The sequence below is a fragment of the Barbus barbus genome, assembly GCF_936440315.1.
Source record: "Barbus barbus genome assembly, chromosome: 39".
Taxonomy (NCBI): Eukaryota; Metazoa; Chordata; class Actinopteri; order Cypriniformes; family Cyprinidae; genus Barbus; species Barbus barbus.
In genome coordinates, this window is record NC_136717.1 from 25,362,730 (window position 1) to 25,379,132 (window position 16,403).

General features: G+C 35.6%; 1 protein-coding gene across 1 annotated transcript in view; it reads right to left on the reverse strand.

Moving 5' to 3' along the window:
- Nucleotides 1-16,403, reverse strand: part of LOC306858807 (solute carrier organic anion transporter family member 1C1-like) — a 43,224-nt gene that overhangs the window by 2,175 nt on the left and 24,646 nt on the right. The window contains exons 8-14 of the mRNA XM_079399550.1: nt 13,991-14,236; nt 12,510-12,674; nt 11,899-12,094; nt 10,447-10,612; nt 8,150-8,319; nt 1,689-1,753; nt 1,447-1,564 (exon numbers count right to left, since the gene is read on the reverse strand). Coding sequence (XP_079255676.1) covers nt 1,447-1,564; nt 1,689-1,753; nt 8,150-8,319; nt 10,447-10,612; nt 11,899-12,094; nt 12,510-12,674; nt 13,991-14,236 — 1,126 coding nt within the window. The remainder of the gene's footprint in view (nt 1-1,446; nt 1,565-1,688; nt 1,754-8,149; nt 8,320-10,446; nt 10,613-11,898; nt 12,095-12,509; nt 12,675-13,990; nt 14,237-16,403) is intronic.

Below are 16,403 nucleotides of genomic sequence, written 5' to 3' on the forward strand. Positions count from 1 at the left end.
CGCGTTTTATATACAGTATAATTACCCGACGATATAACTGCGAGAGAAAGCATTTAAATATATATTTTCCTCCCTGTGCTTCCTTCTTGCTGATGAGCCGTACTGTGAAACAGCCAATCAGAGCAGAGCTCATTATTATTCATGACCCTGCCAAATAAGCCAATAACAGACCGTTTCATTCTAGGGAGAAATCCTAGGGTTGTAAATGGACATGTAAAATCGTTTCTGGAGATTTTTTGCCCTTACTTAAGCCACATACCTTCTGTGTAGATATCAGAAAACAATTTAAAATACTGTATCAATGCATTCTATGGCACCTTTAAATCAAGATACATTTCCTTAAGATGCAAATGTAAAATGTCTTCAAATATTGTACAAAATTAAGTAAGCTTGTGCTTAAAACAAGAACAAAATATGTTAGTGGGGTATGAAAACTTGCCAAGTCCAGTTTTTCAGTTTTTTTTTTTTTGCAGGTTTGTTCTTGTTTTTTTAATCATAAACTTACTTCAGTTGGATTCATTTAAAACAAGACTTCTTATGTCGCTTTGTTTCTCAAGTAAGTGTATCTTCATTTAAGAATCATTTGCAATGAAAAACAAGACAAAAATATATTAGGTGGCCTTAACTACAATGTACTTTCATTTAAATTAATCATTTGATACAATGCACTTATTGTGTACATGCATGTTCTTACATTGTACTTCTATTTTTAAACATACCTATATAGGTATGTTTAAAAATAGAAGTATAATTCAAAAGCAAGTTTTACGGTGTAAAATTGCTAATTAAGCGCACATTAATGCTTTATTCTACATCCCTAATCCTACCCAATACCTAAACTTAATTACCTTACTAACTATTAATAAGCAGCAAATTAAGAATGTATTGAGGGAAAAGTCGTAGTTAATAGTTAACAAGTGTTACCTATTCTAAAGTGTGACCGCATTTTTTAGCAAATATTCAATCCAGTATTCACTGGCCAGTTTGTTGAGATGCGTGATGTAAATGAACATTTGTAAGAGTGCATGTAAACGTGCATCACGGCCCAAAGTATTTCTGAATCTGATTGAGAAAATTTAGATTCAAGTACACTGTAAAAAAAAAAAAATAGTTGAGCCCACTTAAGTTTAAGGCAACCAGCTTCAGAAGATTTTTAAGTTTATACAACAAAAAGTTGAGAAATTTCCTAAAAAAAATAAGTTGAGAGAACTCAAAAATCATTTTATATAATTTTTCCTGTTGTTCAGATTATTTCAGGTTTACACCTGAAAATTAATTCAAACCAAGCTAATTTGGATCAATTGAGGTGTTTACATGAAGGCTTTTCAGTCTGATAAAGTTTTGAAAAAACAATGCAAGTTAGTTGTTTTGCTACTTTGGCTTATTCCAACCTACACCGCACTGTAGTATGCATTTATGCGGAGTGTGGTGAGCTGAGCTGAATACCTGTAGGCAGCAGTGTTGTAGATTCGACAGGCTCCTCTCCCTCCGCATTTCTTGTGACCCCATTTCAGACAGGTGCTGTCTATGATGGCTCCGAAGTATATAGGAGCTGGAATTCCAGCTGTGGAAGACAAAAAAACAGCATTCCATCTACTACTGCTTCAAAACAAATCATCATTACCACCGTGACTAAAAAATGATTCAGCAGAGATGTCAGCAGCTTCAAACACCAGAGCGTCTCTCACCTAGAGTGCGCGTCGTCAACGTGTGAAAACCCAAAGCTAAAGACTTCAGCTGAGGTCTGATGCATCTGTCGATGAAACCAGAGAAAGAGCAGCTAGATTAGCTCCTTTCAGAAACACGTTTGACAGATGTGCTGCTTACAAGAAATTTAAGATTCTATAAATCGCAAAAATAATGCAAATATAATAAAAGAAAATAGATGCTGTAAAAAAATAAATGAATACAATTGAACCAAATATACTACCTACTACGACTACTTCTAATAGATCATATTTCAATAAATAATTGCATAGTTTGCATATTGAATAATTGCATAGTGATGTATTTGATTAATTTAATGACTAATAAATAATATATAATAAACCCTATTTTTCTGTTTGTCATAATAAATTGAATAATCATTGCATGTTATAAAATGTATTTATTATGAAAATAAATAGAAATATAGCTGCAAGCAGCGATTAACCGGGGTTCGTGAAATTGACACCCTTTAAGGTTGGCCAACCTGGATGTATGGCTGACAGTTAAAAACATCCAGAATGGAAAGCAGGCTCACAGACACACAACACTCATGCACACACAGTGAAATTAAATGATTAAACTGGCCTATTAATACTCTATGAACATATTCACACACACACACACACACACACACACACACACACACACATTTAAATGAAATGGTCAAACGGTCACAGTAATAATTATTAAGCCTGCTTACACACACACTCACACATACAAACACACACAGAAACACTCATACACGGACATACATGCACACACATTTTGTTGCAGATATTTGAAATAAGTGATAGGTAACAAAGCCTATTGCACCTATTCGCTTTTTAAGAGTTTAGATGTCATTTTCAGGTTCCACTGTAATCATAATCTGGCAAAATTATAAAAACTGATATGTCTGTATGAACAAAATGGTAAACTTTGACTCAATGAGGTTTAAAATGTTATAACAGTGATTTTATAGCATCTCCATAAGCAACTTATGAACAGTACTGTTTAAGAGTTTAATAAGCCCATTAGTGGTCTTACGCTGCCATCTAGTGGTTATAAATGCCTATTTCTCATACAACACTGTGTTTTTGAGCTTTTTAACTGTAAGTGTTATTTTTTGCCCAGTCTCTGTTAAATTATCACATTTTTTTGATAATTATTGACCTAGAGAGTCTAAAGAACAGCACTGCAATGATTTGATTGATTTTGAGTTAAAAACTGAAAGCTAGTTGACAAAAGCATGTTTTTCAAAATAATATCAATCTCAAAATTATTAAACTAGCCTATTAATACTCTATAAGCATATTTACATACACACAAAAACACACATGCACACACACATAGAAATGAAATGGTCAAACCATCACAATAACAATCATAAAGCCTGCTTACACACATACACACACACACACACACACACACAAACACACTTGTATACACACACACACACAGAAAAACACTTGTATACACACACACACACACACAAACACATACACAAACACACACAGAAACACTCATACACAGACATACATGCACACACATTTTGTTGCAGATGCAGATATTTCAAATAAGTGATAGGTAACAAAGCCTATTGCACTTATTCAGTTTTTAAGAGTTTAGATGTCATTTTTAGGTTTCACTGTAATCATAATCTGGCAAAATTATAAAAGCTGATATGTCTGTATGAACAAAATGGTAAACTTTGACTCAATGAGGTTTAAAATGTTATAACAGTGATTTTATAATGTTTTAACTTGAATCCTTCAGTAGCCATTGAACAGTGCTGTTTTACAGCTTAATAAGGCCATTAGTGGTCTTCCGCTGCCATCTAGTGGTTATAAATGCCAATTTCTCATACAACACTGTGTTTTTAAGCTTTATAACTATTATAGTGTTATTTTTGGCCCAGTCTCTCTTAAATTATAAACATTTTTTGATAATTATTGATCCAGAGACTCCAGAGAACATCACTGCTGTGGTTTGATCGAGATTGAGCAAAAAAACAGAGACAAGTTAGCAAAAGTAGGTTTCTAACACATTTGTAAATAATTAATGAACGATTTGATTGACAGCATTAGTCCAAGAGGCAAAGTTGTTCAGAATGAGGGTATCTATCAGATGATATGAAGATGTAGTGTATAAGTGAATGTTATTAATATTTTATTGCAATTTGAGGTCATTTCCCTTAGAAATACTGTTTCAGAAGCCCTTTTTCACTGTTAAAGCACCACCTATGGTCCGATCTCCATGAAACTTTTCATGCTTGTTAACGGTCATGTGTCACATATTTTCACCAACATTCGTAAAGTTTCAAGTTTTTGTTTACATTTTATAGGCTGTTGGGTTTTTGTGGCCACGTGTCCTTTTTTAAATGAGCCAATTATAGCTAACCAAAGGACAAAATTCAACATGTTTTCGATAACTATTGATCTAGAGAGTCCAGAGATTATTACAGCAGTGGTTTGATCGAGATTGACCAAAAAACCAGAGACTAGTTCGCAAAAGTAGGTTTTAGACATATTTCTGAATAATTAATGAACGATTTGATTGACATCTTTGGTCCAAGAGGCAAAGTTGTTCAGAATGAGGAGATCTATCATATGATATGCATTATTTGTGGATATGTAAAACACCACGTGATCACTAGGCCAAAAATCTCGTTAGCGCCAACTTGAGGCCGATTTCTTTCAAAATTCTTACAGACCTTTGGAGTCATGAGTCAAACATGCCCACCGAGTTTCATTCCGATCGACCTCCGTTAACCTTGTCTAATAAGTGCTCAAATTTTAATGGCCGATGGCGGCCATGTTTTTTTAGATACGCGAATGTCCTCATAGATTTTTCAGCCACGTCGGACAAAGACACTGCATACCAAGTTTCAAGTCGATCGGACTAACGGTTACCCAGTTACAGTTTTTTCGATCTTATAGCGCCACCAAGTGGCAGATCAGTGGTATTTTTTGTTGTTTGACCAAAGTTCCTACTGCTATATATATGTACCAAGTTTGGTGAAGATATCTCATTTCGTTCACGAGTTATAGGATTTTTCGTAAAATAGGTCCTCGACTTTTAAACGTTTTTGGGCCCCATTACAAAAGTGAGTGGATGTTTCAAAGATTTTTTTGATAATTATTAATAAGCCCTGGACAGAGAACATTTTGGCAGTAGATTGGTTGCGATTGGGTGAAAAACCTACGACTAGTTCACCAAAGTAGGTTTTAAACCTAATTGCGAATAGTTAAATAACGGTTTGATTGACAGAAATGCTCCTAGAGACAAAGTTGTTCAGAATGATGAGATCTATCATGTGATATGAATGACTTATGTATTTGTGAATATCTAAGATGTTTTTTTTACAGTTAATTTCATGTACAGTTGAAATATTGTGTTTTTGATGGCTTTTCTGACTGTTATAGCGCCACCTATGGTCCGATCTTGATGAAACTTTTCTTGCTTGTTCACAGTCATGTGACACATGTTTTCACCAACTTTCGTAAAGTTTCAAGTTTTCGTTTAGGTTTTATAGGCTGTTGGGTATGTGTGGCCACACCTCTTTTTTGAAATTAGCCAATTATGGCTAACCAAAGGACAAAATTCAACATTTTTTCGATAACTATTGATCTAGAGAGTCCAGAGATTATTACTGCAGTGGTTTGATCGAAATTGAGTGAAAAACCAGAGACTAGTTCGCAAAAGTAGGTTTTAGACATATTTCTGAATAATTAATGAACGATTTGATTGACAGCTTTGGTCCAAGAGGAAAAGTTGTTCATTATGAGGAGATCTATCAGATGATATGCATTATGCGTGGATATGTAAAACACCACGTGATTACAGAGCCAAAAATCTCGTTAGCGCCAACTTGTGGCCGATTTCTTTCAAAATTCTTACAGACCTTTAGGGCCATGAGTCGAACATGCCCACCGAGTTTTGTTCCGATCGACCTCCGTTAACCTTGTCAAATTGGTGCTTAAAATGTTTTGGCCAATGGCGGCCATGTTTTTTGAGATACGTGAATGTCCTCATATACACTTGTGCCCCTTTGGACCAAGATGCTGCATACCAATTTTGAAGTCGATCGGACCAACGATTGCCTAGTTATAACCATTTATATGTTTTTTCTGTGTTATAGCGCCCCTAAGTGGCAAAGCTTCATAATTTTTTTTATTTGACCAAAGATTGAGCTCGTACATACTTGTACCGAGTTTGGTGAATATAGCTCATTCCGTTCCAGAGTTATACTTCCAATAACATTTGGCTAACGTTAGCATAGACGCTAATTGGAGTACTGTATCGGCCGAAAATCAAAATTTCAACTTTTTTTTGATAATTATTGATATTCAGTGTCCACAGAATATTTCTGCACTGGTTTGGTTCCGATCGGGCGAAAAACCTAGGACTAGTTCGCAAAAGTAGGTCTGGGATATAGGTCAATTTTAGGGCAAGAAGGAAGCGTCGTAGCTCAAAAATTTCGGACTCCACTTTTGTTCGGGCTAACCCAAGGATTGCAACGATGTAAAGTTTTTGAGTCTACGACACACGGTTTACGACTGTGGGCCAAAAACGTCTGAAATTTTAGGTTTTTGCGCTGTAGCGCCCCCGTTTGGCCGATTGGGCTGAGACTTTGATACGTTCTCCCCAAATTGAGCTCTACGATCTGTCCGAGTTTCAAGTCTCTAGGCCTTACAGTTTGGGCTGCACGATTCGTTTTACGGCGGAATAATAATAATAATAAAAATCCTAACAATTACAATAGGGTTTCTGCACTACGTGCACGAACCCCTAAAAATAGGGTTTTGATTTTGATTTAATATGAAGGCATTTGCATTTATAAAATATTGCATAATGTTTTGATTTTTACATGCCAGTAAAAAAGGAGCAGAAATTATACTTTGTTGAAAAAATGTTTTCTTTAAAATTACATGCATTGCTAAATTGTACACAAAAGATAGTTAGGTTATTTATTTTTCATAATAAATGTCTTGAACGGCTAACAATGTTCACTGTGACTTTATCCATTGTATGTAAATTGAGAAATTAAAAAAAATCATTCAGCATGCATCAAATATTGTAAAAAGTTAGATTGCGATATTATTGGTTAATTGTATTTTTAAACAGACGAAAAAAGTAGCATAAATTATTCTAGTTTGTTCAATTAAAATCTTTAACATACACTGAATTGTGCATAATACCAGGAACATAAATTGGTTTATATTGCTAACATGATGAATAAACGTGAACCGATTCTATTGAATCAAGCCACTAGACTTTACAAAAGCACTATATAGATTACTTCATGCAAAGTAATCACATCTTCTCTCAAAAGCTACAGACACACAGGAATTTTTATTTCACCAAACAAAGCCGGGCCAGCGATGCTGCTGCTGCCGCCGCTAACCTAATTTAGCCCAAGGGAGGCTGAGCATTCCAGCAGCGTCAGCTGACTGAGCTTTGGGAGAAAGCTGACAATCCCTGATGCTAAAGCTTTTCCTTTCAAGACACAAGTCTGATTACTGAACTTCACAAGTGACCATAAACTTGTCTCGACCGATTTTGCATTCAATCGATCAACAGTTTTGACTGGCCTACAGTCCTCGACTAAGACATGGAATAACGAGGGGAAAATCACATTAGCGCCGTCGGTTTTCATCAGTAATCTGCTTGAACTGAGGAGGAGGGGGGAAACCAAACATATGACTGGACGAGCTTTCTGTGCTTTCATTCTGTATTCTATGAAACGATAATTCAGCATGCAAACAAAACGTTCACTTTACCAAGACTTTCTAATATTTAGAAATTTTCAACCATTCCATCACTTGCTCACCAATGGATCCTCTGCAGTGAATGGGTGCCGTCAGAATGACAGTCCAAACATCTGATAAAAACATCACAATAATCCACAAGTAATTTGTTAACATTCATAATAATACTTTCTTCAGTGAGTCATCTCATCTCATCTGAATCAGAAGAGAAATCTGCACAGATCCAGCACCGTCCAAAACAGCTCTAAACTAATATGTGGCTGGATTTTGATGTGAGACAACAGGAGATGGACTTTTTCACTGGAGGAAGCATTATTATGGATTATTTTAGCAGGGAGCAATGGTGTGAAGATAATGTCTCGATGGATGTGTTTCTTACAAACATGCAGCTTTTCTCTTCACAAGATGTTAATTGCTGGACTGGAGTGGTGTGGATTATTGTGATGTTTTTATCAGCTGTTTGGACTCTCATTCTGACGGCACCCATTCGGGATCCATTGGTGAGCAAGTGATGGAATGCTACATTTCTCCAAATCTGATGAAGAAACAAACTCATCTATATCTTTGTTGGCCTGAGGGCGAGCACATTTTCTGCAAATGTTTATTTCTGAGTGAATTATTCTCTTAAAGTGAGCAGTAAGTCTCTGGACCATCGGCAGTTCCTGAAAAATAAATCACAGTCAGAAATTCACCTGATGAGCAGCATGTATCCCGGCGTTCCGCCCAGCGAGATGATAAAGGAAGTGATGACAGACAGAGCCAGGAAGTAGGGGAAGACTCGATGGCAGCTGTCTCTGTTGTTGCATTGGCCTGCACTGGCCGTATGATTCCCGCCATCTACACAACTGCACTGCTCGAACACCTGAAACACACAAACACAGCACATCAGACACTACTTAAAGCAGCAAAACAACCTCACAATGCAGTGCTCTGTTGGTTATTACTGCATTGCTGCAACTAACCACAATTTTAACAAGGACTTTTCTAGGTCTACCATCACATTTATTGTCTGATAAAGTATGGGCGTTTAAAAAAAAAAAAAGTAATACATTTTTATTCATGGTATTTATGAGCTCATATTAAATAGCAGTCACCCATTTCTATTAATAATATACCCACTGGTTCTTTTATTCCTTGTAATCTTTGATTTGGAACAGAAAAAGAAAAGCAGACAAAAGGTGCAAGACTGTGCTTAAATTGTTTGTGGGAATGAGCTTTTCACCTAATTATGTAGCAGAAATGACTGTTCAAAATGGTCACATGATGCACAAATACTATTGATGATTCTCTCATGGATTGTGGTTACTATATTTATATTTATAAATAAATGAAAAAATCGAATGAAATCAATTGAATTTCGATGAAGTGTGCCGTTCAAGTTACTTGCTTGCCAATAATATTTATTGTAATTATATATATATATATATATATATATATTTCTTATTTGTAAGTCGCTTTGGACAAAAGCGTCTGCTAAATGACAAAAGTGAAAGTATATATATATTTTTTCCCTCTTTCTCCTCTTCTAAATATCACATTATTTTCAATGTGAAGAATGAATATTAATGCATTATTTTATCCAGCCATAATAGCTTCACAGGCAAATGTAAAAATGTACAATTGTTTTAAATATAAAAAGCAATGAAAAAAGTAATTTTAAAAGTTATTGCAGTTGTTTATCAACTAATAAAATCAATTTAGATTAAGTGCATTGCTCAAGTTATTTACCAATTTTCATTTATTGTATTTTTATTTTCTACTTTTCTTTACTGCACTGCATTGACTATTTTTAATGTGGTATATGAATATTAATGCATTATTTTATCCAGCCTTAATACATTTTCCTATGAACTTCACAGACACATATAAAATGTAAAAATTTACAATTTTGTCAATGTAAAAACGCACTGAAAAAGTTATTTTAAAAGTTATTGTAATTGTTTATAAACAAAAAACTAATTAAATAATGAATTTAGATGAAGTGCATTGCTAAAGTTATTTATTTACCAATTATATTTATTGTAATTATATATTTTTTCTACATTTTCTATTGTAGAGTGCACTGCATTGGTCATTTTTAATGTGGCATATGAATATTAATGCATTATTTTGACCAGCTTTAATACATTTTCCAATGTACTTCACAGACAAATGTAGCATCTAAAAATGTTAAATTATTGTAAATGTAAAATGCAAAGAAAAAGTTATATAAAATGTTTTTGCCGTTGTTTGTAAAAAAAATAAAAATAGATTAGAGTCAAATCAAACTGACTTGCGGCTTCAACAGAAGCATATAATAAATTAATAAAAATCAAAGGTAGGTCTGTTTTGAAATTTTTAATCTTACTATTAAAAATCTCTCTCTCTCTCTCTCTCTCTCTCTCTCTCTATATATATATATATATGGAGAAAACAAATGAGATGCTTACTTTTACATAAAACATATACAAAAAAAACCCCTATCATCTAAAAATATACGCTGTCCACATACTGAACAAATACAGTCAAAATATGCTCTTTGGTTGACTTCACTCATCAAAAGTCTGAGATTACACCAATTCGTTGTTTAGCAGCAGTCTGAAAGGAAGGGACAAAAGACAGTGCATATAACAGATGCTGGAGATATGAAATGAACACACAGGATGGGAGCGAGGAAGCACAGACTTCAGATTAAAGTCGCAGAGTATCGCAGCCGTTTAGAGGCTATGAAACTCCACAATGTTTAGACAGAACCGAGCAGGTCTGCACTCTCAAAGAGAGACGGGGAAAGAACAGTCTCAGGAAGTTTCAGAGAAGGCTCAAAAATTCAATATAGCCTTTGAGCTGAAGACAAACAGGTTGTGCACACCCTTCAGAGAGTGCTGGGAAAAGCTTGAGTTCAAGGCATACGAAACACAACACAATGTGGCTCGCATTCTTTGAAGGGACGGGACAACAAACACATGCCATTGTTCCAGAATCACGCTCCCGGTTCAGAGGCCGTGCTTACCGTGTCTATTCCAGAGCCGTGGGACGTCCGGCATCCAGCCAGGCAGGGGGAGACGTAGGTGAGGCCGTTCTCACCGCACACGGGGTCCCAGTTTGTTCTGGGACAGCCACAGTTTGTGTTGCAGGAGGCTAAGAGATATTTGTCCTCTTTGTACAGACTTTCCGTCCTGTTTGTTAGACATAAGCAGATTGTTACTGGCTCATCCAGCTCTTATCATTTTGCAAATGAAGCACATCATATAATTCACACCTTTGTGTCATACAGGTCAGTAAAAAGGTCAATGCTGACTTGTACTTCAGTAAAACAGAAAAAAATGCTCACTTCCATCAGGAGTAAAAACAATTTTGATGAAGTTGATTTTATGATTGGTGAATCTCTCTTGGATTGAGAATCATCAAATTTTTGATGAATTAACAGTAAATTTGTTTCATTTATGTGCAATTTTTCCCCTCTTTCTTTCTATGGTAGAATGCATTACAGGGTTATTATATATAGTTAACTAAAACTAAAAACAAAATCATTATCAAAACTAAAACATTACTAAAAAACATGTTGTTACTTAAAACATAAAAAAAAAATTGTTCCATTTATGCATTAATAATGCATTAACTGACATGAACTACCAATAAACAATGTATTTTTACAGCATTTATTAAACTTTGTTGATGTTAGTTAATAAAAATGTTCATGTTAGTTCACAGTGCATTAACTAATTTTAACAGACCCGATGTTTGAGCTTAAAAAAAATAATTAATAAATGCTGATCCTACCATTAAAAAAAAAAGATTAATATGTGCAGTGAAAGTTTTATTCATTGTTAGTTCATACCAACTAATGTAGTTAACTAATGTTAACAAAAGAAAGTGTTATCAAAAACTTATTTTATTTCTTCTACTTGCCAAGGCAACATTTCTCATTTCCATTTTGATGTACTAAACGAAACTAAAACTAGAAAAGAAGAAAAACTTTATAGAAAGACCTAATAAAAATGACAAAAACAAAACAGAATTACTATTAATTAAAACTATAATAATATCTCAATGATACTAATATAACACTGGGGCACTGTGCTGATTGTGTTAAACATATATTATTTTTTTTGTATGAACTTCACAGGCAAATAAACAATGCATTGCAAAAATATCCAACTTATGCATAATGATATATAGTTGCATTTTATTATTTGCATTTAGCATTATTTGGTTGACCTCAATAAAGCTGATTAATTGGACAAGTCAGTCATTTTCACCAAGTCATTTTTTTCACTAAGTAACTTTTTATACATTATTTTCCTAAAAATGTAGACTGGACTAATTGGAATCCATTAAGTAAGATCGATTACCCATTGGCTAACTGAAGTGGGCAGACTAGATTTTAAGACACAACATAATGACTGTTTTTATGCAACTGGCCCAGATTTGAGCAGAAGCCAAACTGAAAGTCTCTTCCTACCCATTGTACGACCTGGTGATGCCGGCCACGCTGGCATTCTCACATCCCATGGCGAAGAAGAAAAGCGACAGGAAGTAGCCCAGGAGAGACGTTCCCAGCGCAAACTTGGCTGCTCCCATGATGCTCAGCTTGAACTTCTTCATGATCACACCCCCCGAGAACATTCCCAAGGCTACGGCTGGGATGTTGATCACTCCTGAAAAAACAGACGGCATCAGGAAAACCTGGATCAAAGCAGCAGCATCGCAGATTTGAAACAAAGGCGAAGGCTCTTCTTGTGCTTGAAAGGTTAAGGGATACAGAATAGGTCTATTTGTTTTCCCTCCATCTGATTTTCAAACGCTAATGCCGTTTCCCGAAACGCACAACAGTCTCTGGTGTCTGCATACGTTGTGCTGATATTATTTTTGGATTCCGTTCTCTTTCATATGCAATGTTGGGCCATATCATACTGTGATTTAACCGAGCTATAAAACCTTTAGATTTGATATCAGACCCATAGATTAATGTTTAACACGCATTAATAAAATACAATCAAAACATGTAGCTCTAAGGTCACAGCTGCACTGTGAACTGTAATATATCCGTGTGTTTAGAGGAAGACGACGTACCCATTAAGAAGTTGGCTTTGGATGCTGACTGTCCGTAATGTTGCTCGATGTATTTGGGCTTGTATGTCACCATACCGATCAAAGAGTTGAACTGGATGATGGTGATGCAGAGATACAAGAAGTAGACTGGGTTCCCTAAAAGGGATCTCAGCGTTGGCAAGAAGTCTGAAAAACATGAACACAAAATGTTTAAGAATGATGCAAATATTTGGCAGTTTGTTTGGCATTCGACAGCATACATGCTCCAATGAATCAGTATCATTGCATTGAAAACAAAATGATTCACAAACTTTCTAAGAACTAACTTGAATTTTAGTGGATGTATGAAGTATTCGAGTTCACAACTGTGTCCTAGTGATGTATAGATATGGGGTTTTCTAAATGCCACATTGTTCTAGAAAAGTAATTCTATTGTTTTGTCATTTTAAATCATGTAAGCAAAACTTTTGACTGAAAAGCTTGCCAATGCTTTCTTTAACCCTGTAAAGCCTGACATACGGAATAAGTCAGAAAAATTAAAAGGTTAAAGTGTTTATGGAAAAATATACATATATAAAAACAGCAAAATGTGTTTCTTGATCTGTTATTTAATTCATCAGGCTTTTATGGATCATATAGTCTGATATAGTGAGAATAAGGAGGAAAAACAGCTCAGTTTCATTCAAAGGCCCAAACTGAGCAAAAATATGCAATTCGGTGCAGATTTATGGACAAAAAGTGATGAAATTCTGATCAATCAGATCTTTATAACAGCATAGCAGATTACATAAAATGCCATAAATATCAGTGGTCACTTTATATCTCCAATAATATGTCTTGGTGAGATGAGATTGAAATGATCCAAACATATAATGCAATGCAATCCAATGATGATTGAGAGATGAAGAAACAAAGGTTCCTCAGAAGATGTGAGATGTTTTGGAGGCTTGTGAAGATCATTCCTCCGCTGAGAAAACAGTGAACGTAAAGCTTCTGGAAACAAACGTTCCTCAAAAGATCCTGATGATCAGATTTGAGACGCACTGATTTATCTACAAAATGATTCAATCAAGTAAAGCCGAGCTGCTTCAGACCAGTAAGTGTTTAAATTGAAATATTACTAGTTATTCTTACATTTACTTCATAAAAATGTGAAGTACGTGAAGCACGAGCCGAAGGTGGACATTTGTACAATTATAATGAAAGGACTTTTACTTAGTACAAAAAAAAAAAAAAAGGATAGAAGGCATGCAGTAGATAGTGTACTACAGGTTTTTCAGCAGAATTTAGACCATTTAGAGGCCTTAGAAATTTGCCTATCAAATATGATACAATAAACTTTATAGGGTGAAAATAAATGCCAGTTGGTTTGATATTTAATGCAATAACATTCCAGCACTTTACATGGGTCATCAATGTCCAAATACGCTTTTTATGCAGCCTGGACCAGCGCAGACTTCTGATTTTTTGGTGAATTTTTCTGTGAATTCTAGGTGATTTACCTTTGGCCATTTCTAAGAAGTTGGCTGGCTCGTCTGCCTGGTACTTGTGCTCCAGCAGGGGCGAGTCTTTGATGAAGCTGCTCCGCTCTGGAGAATACTTGGCAAGCCGTCTCTCTGGCAGGGGCAAAGACTTGGGCAAGAACCAAAACGGCACCGCCGAGAGCAGGGTGATGAATCCTGCAATAAGGTATCCCAGCCACCAGGCGCCTACCCAGCGTGCATCTCCCGGGGTGATGCTAATGCTGTCTGTGAGAAGACAGTCACACACACACACGTCAACAGTGAGAAAACAGACGCTACGAGGCTCGCTGCAGCTTGTCACATGTTCAGAATATTTGGGCCAGGCAGACAGCCGAGGCAGACGCAGACTGTGATCCACAGACAGTCTTAGATGTCTCGCGCTGTCTCTCGACGCTCTCAGCTCATCATGTACGCTCAGACAGCCTCCATGCTGCCAGGAGATCGAAACGTTTGCAGCATTTCACATAAACACGGAATGGATCAATCAAACAAATTTTTTGCCACATTTAATCCTGAAACGCAAAACAAGATGTTCAGCGGAATGCTCAAACTGCTTTTTTCCAAACAAAAAAAAAATGGTGAATTATGCATCAAGATTACAAAAAGCAGTATAAAAGCAGCATCAAAGTGGTCTATATAACCACTGCATCGTATAAAGCGAGTCACCTGATGTCGCACTGTATCTTTCTGTGGAAAAGACTGAAATTTAAGTTGTTAAATAATGTTCCAGCCACATCTTTAAACATGCCATGACTGAGTAGCAGAGTGAAGCTTGATGTCAATGGCTCAACCCAAAGCTGAATTAGCTGACATTCTGCCAAACAACTCATCTTGGTGGTTTACTGAAGAAAATGAAAACAAAACGCATAATAAAAACAACATGAAGGTGAATAAATGTTCATTTTTCAACTGTATTTAAAAAAAAAATCTCAGTCAGATTTTTTGGGGGCATTTTGAACAGATTTTCTGCAGTAAAGCCATATCAATAATAATCACAAAAAAGTTATTTAGTACTTAGTACTTACACAATCAGTCAAAAGTTTGGCATAAATACGATTTTTTCTTTTTAAATGATCTTATATACTCACCATTTGTGGCTCAATTATTAATAATGGTTCTTATTATCAATGTTAAAAACGTTTTTAATGCTTAATATTTTTGAGGAAACAGTAATACATTTTTATCTGGGAATCTATGATGAACAGAAATCAAAAGCATTTATTTGAAATAGAAATGTATTTGAAATAGAAATCTTTTGTAAGGTTATAAATATATTTACTGTCGCCTCTGATCAATTTAATGGAAAGGGGGGAAAGGGAAGTGGTGTTTGGCCAAGTATGGTGACCCATACTCAGAATTTGTGCTCTGCATTTAACCCATCCAAGTGTACACACTCAGTAGTGAACATACACCTGGTCTGGAGCAGTGGGCAGCCAACGCTGCGGCGCCCGGGGAGCAGTTGGGGGTTCGGTGCCTTGCTCAAGGGTCTCACCTCAGTCGTGGTATTGAGGGTGGAGAGAGTGTTGGTTATTCACATCCTATTAATACATCCTTGCTGAATAAAACTATTAATTTCTTTCTTTTTTAAGCTTTCTTACCCCAATTTTTTGAATGGCAATTTATCACAGTTTACAAAAAAATATTAAACAGCAAAAACAATGTTTTCAATGTTTTTTAAGAAATGTTTAAAAACAGCCATTTTAAATTGCAATAATATTTAAAAAAATTTTTTTTACTATTTTTTATAAAAAAATTACAGAAGTTCTAAGCGGCCATGCATTATTATAATTTTTCTGTCTTGTTTTCTCGTGATCTCGACATAACGAAAGTTGTTTTGTCGTTATCACGACTTAATTTTCTCTGTGTATTCGGCATTAGAAAATGCTATAGAAGCAGCATCATCGCAGCATCATGGATGATCGTATTCGCTTTCACTTTGATCAGGGACTCACTCAAACTGAAATAATAAAAATTAAAATATGGTATAAGTGCCATCCCAAATATTGAAGGTGTTGTGTGTGTGACCGACTACATTGATCCATGATAGAATACTTTTCATGCATATTCATACTCGGCCATTTTAGCTCTGTGTCTGTCAGTGATTGACGACTTACACATAAGTGTTCGACACTTGAGAAGGAGGCTGTCGGGTCTGCAACTTTATCGTCGAAGACAATATAGCGACCCTGATTTTCTCAGGATAGCTACAATTACGTCGTGAGAAAACGGTTTTTACGTTGAGATCAACAACTTCCGTTATGTCGAGATAACGACAAAACAACTTTTGTTATGTCGAGATCACGAGAAAATTAAGTCGTGATAACGAGAAAACAAGACAGAAAAAATATAATGCTGCATGGCCGCTTAGAACTTCCGTAAAAAATGCAGCCTC